At 40.8% G+C, this 13,292-nt stretch overlaps 1 protein-coding gene across 1 annotated transcript in view; it reads right to left on the bottom strand.

Annotated features, from left to right (window-relative positions):
* Positions 1-13,292, bottom strand: part of CHTF18 (chromosome transmission fidelity factor 18) — a 54,973-nt gene that overhangs the window by 3,121 nt on the left and 38,560 nt on the right. Inside the window, 3 exon segments of the mRNA XM_074279724.1 lie at positions 1,800-1,937; positions 6,525-6,669; positions 12,953-13,083. Coding sequence (XP_074135825.1) covers positions 1,800-1,937; positions 6,525-6,669; positions 12,953-13,083 — 414 coding nt within the window.

Below are 13,292 nucleotides of genomic sequence, written 5' to 3' on the forward strand. Positions count from 1 at the left end.
ATATGCAAAGAAAATTTTCAACATCCACCCTTGCAAAACTTGATATTTCAAAATTTTCTCCCTTCCTCCCACTCTTTTCCCCTCCCCTAGACAGCAAGTAATCTAATACAGGTTAAATTATGTGCAATTCTTCTAAACATATTTCTACATTTATCATGCTGCCTAAGGAAAATCACATCAAAAAAAAAAAGGGGGGGGGATGAGAAAGAAAAAAAAAAGCAAACAAACAACAAAAAAGATGAAAATACTATGTTGTGATCCATATTCAGTTCCCATGATTCTCTTTCTGGACACAATTAAAGTCCTGTTCTTCTCCAGAGGCCCTGAACCATGTTCTGGCCCCAAGTCTAGCCTTCCTCCTGGACTAGGGATAGGTCCTCCACTCAGGCATCTATGCTGAAGCAGGATTAGGATCCAGAGTGTTTGACACAAATAAAAATCAGTCTTCTAACAACCCAAAGCAAGAAGAATAGCTCCAGGATATGCCTTAAGCTTAAGGAATTTTTACAGCCCTTGTCCAAAATCAAGGAAACAGCTTTGATTATGTCTCTATCCAGGTAAAAAACCTTCAATGGCTCCCCACTGAATGAAGGATGAAGTCTAAATTCCTTAGTTTACATTCAAATTTTGAATTTGTATACAAATGCAAAGGTAATGCAGTTTATGCCCCCAAAGACTTGATATTCTATTGGTGAGGATTTAACATGTTCAGAGGAATGTGAATGCAGGATTAAAAAAAAAAAAAAAAATATATATATATATATATATATATATATATATATATATAAAGTGATGGGGGTAATGGGATAGAAGGGTGATTGGGGTGAGTATATTAATCAAACAGCAGAAGTCTCTGAAGTACATGATTTCTGAGTTGATCAGGAAAGGAATTAAGCATTTCCAAGAGTTGGGGTGAAGGGAGAGCCTTCCTGGTATGAGGGACAGCCTTGCTGATAGTGGAATGTCGCATACAGACAACACCAAAGTGTCATCAGCCTTGTAAATTGTTTTAAGTTAAGAGCCTGCCTCCTAACCTAAAGGCAACAGGGAGAAGGGATGCTTTTCAAGTTGGGGAGTGATGTGACTAGGCTCACACTTTAGGATCAATTTGGCATCCAAGTAAAAGGTGGATGGAGAGGAGGGATGTAGAAGGCCTTGGGATGCCATTACATCAGTCCAGGTAAGATATGATGATGGCCTAGTCTATAGTGATTGTTGGGAGAGATGCTGAGGAAGTGAGATTGATGAGACTTGACAACTGATTAGAAAAGGGGTGGGGAGGGGGAGAAGAGAAAGTAGAAATGATCCTAGAATGACTCTTAGAGAATCTGTGTGACTGAAAGAATGGTGCTCCTGACAAAAATAGGAAAAAAATTGGGAATGTTATCAAGTTCAGTGACGGACATATTGGATTTGAGATGGGGTATCCAAGACAATCCAGGTAGAGAGATTCAGCAGGCAAGTGGGGGCCTGAGTTCAAATCTAGTCTCAGACACTAATTAGCTGTGTGATCTGAGCAAGTTACTGTCTGCCCATTTCTTCCTCTATAAAATAAGAATTAAAAATAACATTACCTCCCAGGATAGTTAAGACAACCAAGTCATTTGGCAGAACCTGGAACTTAGTGAACGTTATCTAAATGCTAGATCTTTTTTTTTTTTTTTTTTTTTTTTTTTTAAATGTTAGATATTTTTGAAGTATCACAATTTCCATTTTATAGAGGAAAAAACAGACCCAGAGACGGGTAAGAATTCAATCATGGTCCCCCAGCAAAGTCATGGTCTATCTCCCAAACTCACCTTCTCATCAAAAATAGTTTTTCTTTTCATGATGTGCTCTAGACGCTGCTCGTGGTTCCGGATGGGAGCAACAGGTGTTCCTTTCTCCCCACTGCTAACCTGAGGGTTCTCTATCACCAAAGGGCTTTCCTCTTCTGTCTGTTAGAGGGAGGAGAAACATAGAATGAGAGAGATTTTAGGAACATCCTGAAGCTTGACCACTCACTTCACAGACAACTCCCAAATCCCCATCACCAAGCACTACTAAGGGCCCTCTTAAGGATTCTGCTGCACCAGGGGATGCACATTTTGGGTTACCAATGGAGACTTAGGGTCTGAGGCTTGGGATTCTGGTTCCATTTCCTGATGACCAGCCAATCAGTGTTCAGAAAACTTTTGTGTAATAGAAAAGTTTATACTCTGAATGTCTACAGGATAGAAACAGAAACACTTATATCTCTTCTTGTACCAAATGGTCCTCTGTACACAGTAGGTGCCCCCCCAAAATTAGGTAATGGTAACCTGGGTGTATGATTTCATAGGTGTAGGAATTTCTGACAAGAAATGTCTTCTACCAATGCAGACCAAAAACTTCTCTACAATTTGTAATAATCTCCATAATTTGTAATTTCTCCTACCAACAACTTTTCTGTAATTTGTAATAATCATAATTTGTAATTTCTCCTACCAACATAGACCAACAACTTCTCTGTAATTTGCAGTAATCTCCATAATTTGTAATTTCTCTTACCAACGTAGACCAACAACTTCTCTGTAATTTGTAATTTCTCCTACCAATGTAGACCAACAACTTTTCTGTAATTTGTAATAATCTCCATAATCTGTAATTTCTTCTACCAATGTAGAACAACAACTTCTCTGTAATTTATAATAATTAAATCTTAGAGACTTGGGGTGAGTTAAAGTGGAGAGACACTGAGCATATATATAAAGTAGGGAGACACATAACCACAACGTGTAATCACAATCAAAAGCAGGATTGGAATCCAGGCCTTTCTGACAACTCTCTATCTATTATAACTATACCACTAACAAGGAGTCCGTGAATTGAATGAAAGTGAGTTCCTGGGGCTGGCAGGGGAAATGAGACTTCCATATGGGACAACCAGACTGTATAGCATTAACACACTTTCAAGCACTATATTCAGGAGGTATAACAGCTAAAGGAGGAAGACCACATGAAACATTTTCCAATTCTCCATGATACTGTACTTGAGAGAGAATAATGGAATAGAATCAGAAAGGCAGATACAAGGTCTACACAAGCAGCTTCAAAGCAAAATGGAACCTCATAAATGGGAAGGAGATCATTGAAGTACACAGAGATAGCAAGGGGACCTGGAGATCTGGCCAATCCCCTTCTTTTATAATTAGAAAAACCTCAAGTCCAAAAAAGGCTAGGGCCTGGCAGGTCAGGTTATCCCAAATCAAGATCTACTGTGCAGAACAGTTATTGGGGTCAGTGTTTTATTTCCCTACCTCTACATGGAGGGGATTAAAATGGACACAGTGTGTGCTACCAAATCATCAATCCTGGGAAAGAAGGGCCTAGTCTTGGACCCTTAATATGAAATAATCTAATGGGTACCCAAGGATATTAACTGTTGGGAATGCTTTCCTGTTGCTTTCCCCCATTCCCAACTTAAGAAGTATATACTGGGGCAGCTAGGTGGCGCAGTGGATAGAGCACCAGACCTGAATTCAGGAGGACCCGAGTTCAAATCTGGTCTCAGACACTTAACACTTCCTAGCTATGTGACCCTGGGCAAGTCACTTAACCCCAGCCTCAGGGGAAAAAAAAAGAAAAGAAAAGAAAAGAAAAGGAAGTATATACTTTTAGAGCTTCCTGATTATTCTGTTCAATAGTCATAATTTAGTAATGTAAACTCTCAGGTCCACAAGGCAGAGATTTGTGTAAGGTCACGTTGACTTGATTTACCAGTCCAGGAGCTTAGACTATAGTGTACTTATTATTATTTGGACTGTGGCAGAATCTACTGCATTCTTTTTTTTTTTTTTTTAAATAGTATTTGATTTTTTCCAAACATATGTAAACATAATTTTCAATCTTCATTTCTGCAAGACTTTGTGCTCTAAATTTTTCTTTCTGGTTCTGTACATATATATTGTACCTAGGATATACTATAAGATATTTAATATGTATGGGAATGCCTGCCATCTAGGGGAGGGGGTGGAGGGAAGGAGGGAAAAAATTCAGAACAGAAGGGAGTACAAAGGATAATGTTGTAAAAAAAAAAAAAAAATTACCTATGCATATGTACTGTCAAAAAATGTTATAATTATAAAAATTAATAATAAATAAATAAATTTTTCTTTCTTCTTCCCTTATCCCCCCCACCCAAGACAGCAAGCAATTTGATATAGATTAAATATGTGAAATTCTTTAAACATATTTACGTATTTGTCATGTTATGCAAGAAAAGTCAAACCAAAAGGGAAAAAAATGTGGTGTACTTTTCTACAAAGCTCATAATGTGTTCCAGGTTCCAAAAAAGGACATAGAAAGGACCAAAAAGCATCAGCAACCATTCAAATCTAGTAAACTGAGGGAGAAGATAACTGGCTCTGATGTTCAGGAAAGAGTGGGAATGTTTAACCCAGAGAAGAAAAGACATGATAGCTGTGCCCATCTTGATCATGGTGCCTAGTTCTAGATATCCTATATTTCTGGGATGGTAAATGGTCTTACTTAATGCCCATCAAGGATCAGCAAATTAATGCACTGTACCTACATTGATTCTTAGTTTAATAGGCTGTTTATGTAGCTGCCTTCTTTAGGGACTCCGAGCATACCAACCATGTGTTTAAAAAAAAAAAAAACAAAATCCACTTCATTAATCTTAGATACAAAACAATAAATATAAACATTAAAACTACCTCTCTAAGTTGCCTATTTGCTTGGGTGCATTAATAACTCCCCATGGAGGACAATAGCTGCCAGTTAAATTGATGCACCATTAAACAGAAGCATCAGGAGTTTAGCTCCTAGAATTACGGAACATCAGAGCTGGAAGGTGCTTTAGAGATCACTTCGTCCATCCCTGCAATTTTACAAATGAGGAAATGAATGACGAGAGAATAGTTTCATCTAAGGTCAAAGGAAAAGAGCTAGGACCAGAATCCAAGTTTTCTAGCTCCCAAACTGGGGCCCTATCTGCTGCTTTACCACGTTACTCTTCCACCCTGTGAGAGCTAAAAGTTGTTTCTTATTTAGCTGGGGAACAACAGGCATTCTTTTTAGCCTTGTCTTCCTTAGGCTAATATCTTGCCAATTGCATGGTCCAGTTAATCTCTTGCAATCTGACGATTCGAGATGGAGAGCTTTAAACCCATCGTTGCACTCGGGCCAACCCCCGAGGACAACAGGCCGAGGCGGCCCCCATGTCTCCCCAAAGACATGATGCAAACAAAAATTCCTTGGGGCTTTACCCTGGCAGCCTTCCATGCTGGTTTCTGCTGACAAGCGTGCTCTTATGCTGCCTCGGAAGGACTAATTATCCTGGCCTTGGATGCACCAGGGAGGTTTCTGCTGTGAGTCATTAAAGAGGAAAGGAAAAAGAAATCCAAGGAGGAGGATAAATTAAGTAATTTCTAATCCGCCTTAGGTGTGCACCCCCAGGACAACCTGCTGGGCTCTAGGAGTCTGACTGCTTACCTGGAACCCTCACCACAGGGCTCGGATGGACATTCTGTGATTATAAAGAGGGCTGGGGGTGGGAGAAAGGTAAGGTTGGAGGATCAATATGATATGGTAGTTAAAAAAGGAATGGGGGCAGTGACCTGCTAGAGTCAGATACCACCTTTAAGTATTATATTGAGAAATCACATCTCAGGAAGATCACTGACAAATAAATACAGGATTGACAAATAAGGCTGAAGGAACTAGGGAAGCTTTCAGGATGGAAAAGATATTAGGGAAACATGGGAACTGTCTTCCAATATCTGGAGGGCGATCATGGGGAATTGGATGTCAGTCAATCAGCAAGCACTTATTAGACGCTTACTGTGTGCCAGACACTGTACACAAGGAAAGGCTTGGCTTTACAAAGAGGGTTGGGATTGATATTGAGGGGGCACAGATGATGAAAGTACGGGTAAGCATATTTTGGTTCAAGAAAAAGGAATATATTGATAATAAGAACTGGTGGGAGATGGTGAGATTCCATCCTTGCCAAAGCTGCATTTTTATAATTTTTTACAATTTTGTAAATCACTTGTAAAATTGCACCCAACCTTACCAAAAGTTTTCCAGGAGAGGCTGGATGACTGTTGGAGCTGTTACAGGAGGGATTCAGACTCTAATGGGGAATAGATTAGATGATCTCTGAATAATTTTAAGGCCCGGGCTATCTTGGCTCCACCTTCCCTGAAGGTTAGTCCTTGATTTTGGTATTGAAAATCTGTCCCAATGCAATGGTCTGGGGGGGGGGGCAGGGACGGGGGCTTCATTTCCCAGAATTACCCAGTGCACTCCCAGAAAACCAGAATGGTGGTCTGCAGGGCTTGAAATGAAAACGCTCAAATTTGGGGCATCCTTTCAAATTAACTGCACTCAGACAAAACAAGCTGGGACATCAGGATAGTGCTGCCCATGGAGCACTGGAGGGAGATCCCCATCTCCATTCTTCCACCCTGGCCAATACAAGTGTCCTCTCCCCTTCCATGGAGGACAGACTCAAGGTTCATGGAGTCCAGCCTACTCACCGGGCCACCGTACCGAGCCTGAATGGAAGCTTCTGCTCGCCTCATCTTCTCCAGATCAATTTCCCGAGCAATGAGCTGCTTAGTCTGATAGGTCAGCTGCTTGCGGGCAGGGAGATCGGGGAATCGGCAGACTTCCTCTATATTCCTGATGGTTTGGGGAGAAAGGAAGGGAATAAGACAGGGGAAAGCAGAACTAAGACCCAACTGACTGTGGGCGGCCCATCTGCTGCTAGCCCCAGCTAAACTGGACTAATTGTCCCCTGAATTCAACAGGCCACGTTTTTTTCTCAGCTCCATCTCTCAATACTTTTCTCCTTGTGGCTCAGTTCACATACCATTTCCTCTGTGAATCCATAAGGATTTGGTGAGTAACTAATTATTCTGTACCAGGCACCATGCTAGGTGCTAGAAATACATGTATATAAAGAAGAAAGCAATTTTTTCCTCTCAAGAAAAGGGACAGTGGTAGCCCCAGGTATCAGTTCCCCAACTCTTACACACAATTCTTGGCTGTTACCGTTTCCCTGGGAAGAGAAAACCATAATTCCATTACTCAAAGGGCTTATTCTCTCTCTCCTCAAATTATCTTGTATTTACTTATTTGCTCCCCAACTTTTACACACAGTTCTTGGCTGTTGCCATCTCTAATACTCTTTCACTGGGAAGAGAAAACCATAATTCTATTACTCAAAGGGCTTATTCTTTCTCTCCTCAAATTATCTTGTATTTACTTATTTGTTCCCCAACTTTTGCACACAATTCTTGGCTGGGAAGAGAAAGCCATAATCTATTATTTAAAGGGCTCACTCTCTCCCTCTTCAAAAATCTTGTATTTAGTTATTTGCATACAAGTCACGTCCCCTGAGTAGAAGGTAAGATTCTGGAGGGTAGGATCTCTTTAACTTTTTACTTTGTTCCCAGAACAGAATGGATGATTACTGAACTTCAGTTCCACCCTCAGAATGATAGCTCTGGTGAGAGCTCCCTTATTGGAGGCATTCAGTGTACACGGGCTACGGTGTGGTGTGGAAGTTTAATGTTTGAGGACCAGACTAACTGGATTTAGAGACTCATCTCTAAGAAAAGCTCAAATTTCCAGAAGATTGCTGCCAGGGGGTGCTTTTGGCTTTGGACCCAGCACGCTAAGGCATGGATGTGCATCCGTGGAAGGAGGATGGACCTGCACTGATGTAGTAAGTATAAGGATGCTTCTGAAAGTAACTGTTTCCCAACCAAAGAAGAGTTTAGAAAAATTAACCTCATTATTTGAAGCCTCAGAGTAAAACTTCTCTTTGTACTTGGGGGCAGACTTCAATGGCTAGTTTGCGAATGAGCTGTTTTTAAAATATGCACATCAGCATACACAACCACATCCATGCAGCCTAAATAACACATCATGGTGCCCGTGCAATTGAAAAATAGAGCCCTTACAAACATTCCCAGAAACAGTTTCAGGGTTGCAATGAATAATTTGTGAGAGAGCCAGAACCAGACCCAGAATCAGGCTTTTGTTTTTCTTTTTTCTTGGAACTTCCTAATCAGCCTTGAGGAGAGATACCAAAGTTATGCTGGAAGATACAGCTAGAGTGTACCTTCTGTGTCTACACAGGTTGGAAACTGCCCAGTTTTGCCAGCATTTATACACAGCTTACAGATAGTAAGAGGGAAGGTATGGACTACGTGGGTAGATAGATAAAGGGCAAGGATAGAGGAGGAAAGACAGAGATGTCTGAATAGAAATGGGGAGGCTGGCTAAAGGAATGAAGGGAAGATGGGAAGGAAAAAGGAAAGGAAGGGAAGCAGAGATGGAAAAGAAAAAAAGGGAAAGAGAAGGAAAAGGAAAAAGGAAGGTATCTGAAAAAAGGATATAATAGAGGAGAAAAGGAAGAAGAGATGGAAGAGATCCTGCCAGCCTTGTTTTGATAAATAAAGTTTATAATGAATACAGCATTTGGTTGCAAAGGTATCTGAAAAGCTTGTTCCCTAAAGTATTTTTAAAACACATCCCTATGATCTGATTTGTTCTATTAACTTGCCCAGTACATCCTTTTTGGGGGGGAGGGGAGGAGTGGAAGTATCTTCTCTCTTTTAAAAAAATTTTAATAATAATTTTTTATTTTCAAAATACACTGCAAAGATAGTTTTCAACATTCACCCCTGCAAAACCTTAGCACACCCTTTTTTCAGAGATAAAATTGCAAAGATACCATTTAGTCCTGCTCTGTCTGAATGATCACCCACTCCTGATTAGTGTGGTCTGAAGGAACAAAGCCTGACTATGTAAGCACTTTGAAAAGGTCATTCAGCATCCTAATTAGTCCTAACAACCAGGCACTCTTTCCAAAGTGAAGTAGGAACTGAAACAGGGTTATTCACTCACATGGCTGCTGGAGCATCCTCCAGATGGACTCCTGTAACTGGATGGAGTTCCAGGCCACTCACCCTTCCTCCCTTACTGGCCCGTGCCTGGAGAGGGACAGAGTACCCTCTACTCCCTGGCAAATCCCAGGGCTCCAGCAGGGAGTTCCTCCGTGACATTCTGGGCTGTCTCCATAACTACAGCCGAGTGATGCTGCAGGATGGCAGGAAGATAGATACAGAGGTAGATCAGGCCCAGAAGGATCAGGGCAACAGCCAGAGGCATACCCCAGTCAGTGATGAACAGGGTTTCATGGCACCGGGCCTGGAACATTTGGGGTATAGTGCCAGCGGCTCCTCAGTCAGCGTCTAGAGAAAAGGGACAGCAGTAGTCCCTGGTATCAGCTCCCCAACTTCTGCACACAGTTCTTGGCTGCTGCCACCCCCAAAACCCCTTCACTAGGAAGAGAAAAGCATAATTCTATTACTTAAAGCTCTGTACTCTCCACCTGAAAAAGCTTTAGCATGGCCAGTTCCACAGACACTTGTCTAGACTTGAGGTGGGTAGTTGGAGCTCTGAGCCTGAATGGGTGACTTTTAGGAAGGCAGATTCCTAGATTTCAATGACAATGTGGGTCACCCCCACCACCCACTCCAAACCGGAAAGCTCCTAGCCCCAAGAGCCAATCACCTTTCCGGTGGGAATTGTCACTAAGCCCCTTAGTGGAATCCAGGGTGGAGGGATTTGGAAAAAAGAATTCACTCCAAAAGCATAGCTTGGAAGAGTCATTTTTGAGGTGACTATGTTCTGTCCATGGCAAAATCAGATCAGAATGCTTTTCTGACTAACAGCTCTTCTCTCTTTCTCCTGTCTGCCCAAATGAAAAGCTTCCCCTCCCCTAAGTCTCTAATTGTCACTGCTTTTCTAAGTCTTTAAAATTTAAGAAACTGAATGTGATATGGTTGAAAGAAAGCCAGACTTGGAGTCAGGAGCACTGGATTCAAATCCTCATTCTAACATTTGCAAAGCTCAGTTTGCTCAATGTAAAATGGGAGAATTAGATCATATGACCTCCAAAGGTCTCTTTCCATGCAAAGACTCTAGAATTATAGGATCAATTAGAATTATATAGAATAGGATCAATTAGCCAAGATAAGGTACTATTTCCCTTCAGGGAGTTCTGACCCAAATACACTCTTGGGGACTATTTTGTTTCCCCTTTGACTCCTTGCCTTTGACTTTGCAGAGCCAAAAGGTTCAAAGTCCCATGAGATTTTAGGGGTACATGATAGAGGGGAAAGAATATTGCATAGTTAACAGTTATGGGTTCTAGTACTGGTTCTGCCATCACTTCAGTATATGCTAATGGTCAAGACATTTCACCCTTCCAGAAGACAGTTATAAATGAGAGAACTGGCCCACAATGATCTCTAATGCTCCTTCCAGCTCTGAGATTATGTGTTTTTAGGGATGTTGAAGGATAGGGAGGATTAGAATTCAGTAGCCAGAAAAGAAGGGGAAAGAAAAGAAGGGAAAGACATTGTAGTTGGGAAAAGGGAAGGAAATGAAAAGGAGAAGGGATCTTTTTTCTAGGAAATTGAGAAGCAAGACAGACAGAGGGAGTCTCTGGAATTAAAGACTGAGTACAGGAATAAGGAGATTAGCTCAAGGGGGAAGGCATAAGGCAATGAGATGTGTTTAAAACCCATGTGAATGAAGATAAATGGGATGCTGGGGCTTAGTTGGCCATCTGCTTCCCACCATGGAGTGCCAGAAGTCTTTGACCTTCTGACCTGACAAGAGGACATGGCAGAAAAGCTCATTACTCTATGAGCCTTGCTCAATCATGAGTGAGCCCATGGGCACTGGACACAGCCAAATCTCTCTTCCTTTAGTGTCCTGAGCCCTCTGGACATGAGGAGAGACTCCCCGTTAATTCCTACTTCATTTTAAGGACAGTGAAAAAAAGGAACTAGGTAAATGCTTCTAAATCCTAGGCAGAATGCCAACAAGATATTTGGGCTTCTAAAAACAATTTTTTAAAATAGCATGCAAAAAATCTATATTCTGGATTGTTGGTCTCTGGGAAGTTCTCAATGTGATAATTTACAGGCACAATGAAAATTTCTCACATGACTTCTCATAGGGCAAGGAACCAAACCCAAAAAGATTTAAAAATTAGAATAGAGAGGCAGCGTTGCCAAGTGGATAGAAAACAGGCTTCTCATGGTCCTGCCCCTGCCGCCATATCCTGGCAGAGTCTGGCTGTGGGCTAGTCAATTAACCCCTTAGTACCCCAAATCTCTCTTAAAGACTTTATATTATAAAAAAGGTACTGGTTTGAATTGACAGAGAAAGTCCCTCACTAGGAACTCCCTACAGTAATGAAATCATAGGTTCAGTCAAAAACAAACAATCTTTCAAAAAAGTGCCTGATTCCAACCCCCACTGTAGTCTATTAGTTAAGAATCCATCATTCTTTTTTTTTTTTTTTAAGGAAACTTGGATTAAATGACTTGCCCAGAGTCACACAACTACTAAGTATATGAAGTTGAATTTGAATTCAGATCTTCCTAACTCCAGGAGCAGTATTCTATTTTCCATTCAATTCTTCCCAAAAACAAAATGGAAGTCAGAAAGAAGATGTAAGTGCTTAAGATCAGACATAGCATTAAAAGCAGAGCTGGAGCATGAGCCCAGAGCTCTTTCTACTTTTAAAAAAATGTTTTCTTTTTTTCCCACTTACATTTAGAAACAACTTATAATATATATATATATATTTAAAAATTTGAGTTCTAAATTTTCTCCCTCCCTCCCTCTTTAAAAAAAAAAAAATTTTTTAAACACATACTTTGCTTTATGAATCATGTTGGGAGAGAAAAATCAGAGTAAAAGGGAAAAACTATGGGAGAGAATAAAAACAGAAAAAAGAAGTGAACACAGCATGTGTTGATTTACATTCAGGCTCCATAGTTCTTTTTCTAGATGCAGATAGCATTTTGTGTCCAAAATCTATTGAGATTGCTTTGAATTACACTGAGAAGAACCAACCCTTTCATAGTTGATCATCGCATATTCTTGCTGTTATTTACAGAACATATTCCTGGTTCTGCTTGCTTTGCTCAGCATCAGTTCATGAAAATTTTTCCAGGCCTTTCTAAAATCAGCTTGTTCATCATTTTTTACAGAACAATAATATTCCATTATCTTCATGTACCACAGAGCTCTCTCTACTATCTCCAATCACATCCTCTTTAATGGTTAATTTTCCCCATTCATTTAAATATAGCCTGAACCTCCTCTTTATATCCTAAGCGGTCTCTGATCACATAATTCTTCTTCCCACTTTACCCATACTCACCAACCACATTAGTTTGGTTATACCCAACTCTCAAGATGGGCACAGCCAGGTGGCACAGTGGTTAGAGGGAGTTCCAGGCCTGTAGTCAGGAAAACTCATCTTCCTGAATTCAAATCTGGCCTCAACCACATACTAACTATATGACTGGGCAGGTCACGTAACCATTTGCCTCAGTTTCCTCATCTGTAAAATGAACTGAAGAAGGAAATGGCAAACCACTCCAAGTGAGAGTTAAGAGGCTTGGGTTTTTTGACTGATTGATATTCAGCCAGTCAATTAATACACATTTATTAAGCACTTATGTGCCAGAGCTATAAGCACTATTAAGCTATTTTACACCTGAATTGCAGCTTTCTCAGCTACAAACTAGATAATAATGCTTATTAGCATAACTTGTCAGGGAAAAATTTTGTAGCGTATAAATCTGAAGGGAGAAACAAAAGAATTGCACTGGTGGAAAAGGAAATAGTTTTGATCCTTGAAGTTAGGAAGATCTGGATTCAATAATTTATAATGGATAACCCTAGTCACTTACTCCCTTGGGGTTCCAGGTCATTCTCTAAGACTATAAAGCATAGAGAAGTTGCTGATCTGCCTTAGTAGCCACAATGAGAAATTGCCTCCAATAATGGAATCCACCCTTTTTGCATACATAAAATGTCACAGATGCGAGCAATTAGCATCATCACAAGCATTACTGAGACTTACGGGTCCAGCTTATACGTATACATCCCATCAGGGGTCCGCTCCTGGTGGTAGGTGAGATTATAAGCCAACATGATATTAATGAGGTTGGCCAATTGCTGTTTCTCTTTGTTGCTATAGAGCTGGGTGCTCACCTGGAAAGAAACATTCAAGAGGGAGAAGGGCTCAGTCACTGGGGAAGGCCTCCAGGGACCCAGGGAGATCACCCTCTAAGAGGGCCCCCCAAAACCCAGCCACCATATAATTCAAATATCCCCAAATTGTAAACACCAGTATAAAGACAGATACTGTCTTGACCCACATACTAGGGTCAAGTCTTTTGCTAGAGTCTGGGAGTATAAAA

This window comes from Sminthopsis crassicaudata, chromosome 1, assembly GCF_048593235.1.
Source record: "Sminthopsis crassicaudata isolate SCR6 chromosome 1, ASM4859323v1, whole genome shotgun sequence".
In the NCBI taxonomy this organism is placed as follows: domain Eukaryota; kingdom Metazoa; phylum Chordata; class Mammalia; order Dasyuromorphia; family Dasyuridae; genus Sminthopsis; species Sminthopsis crassicaudata.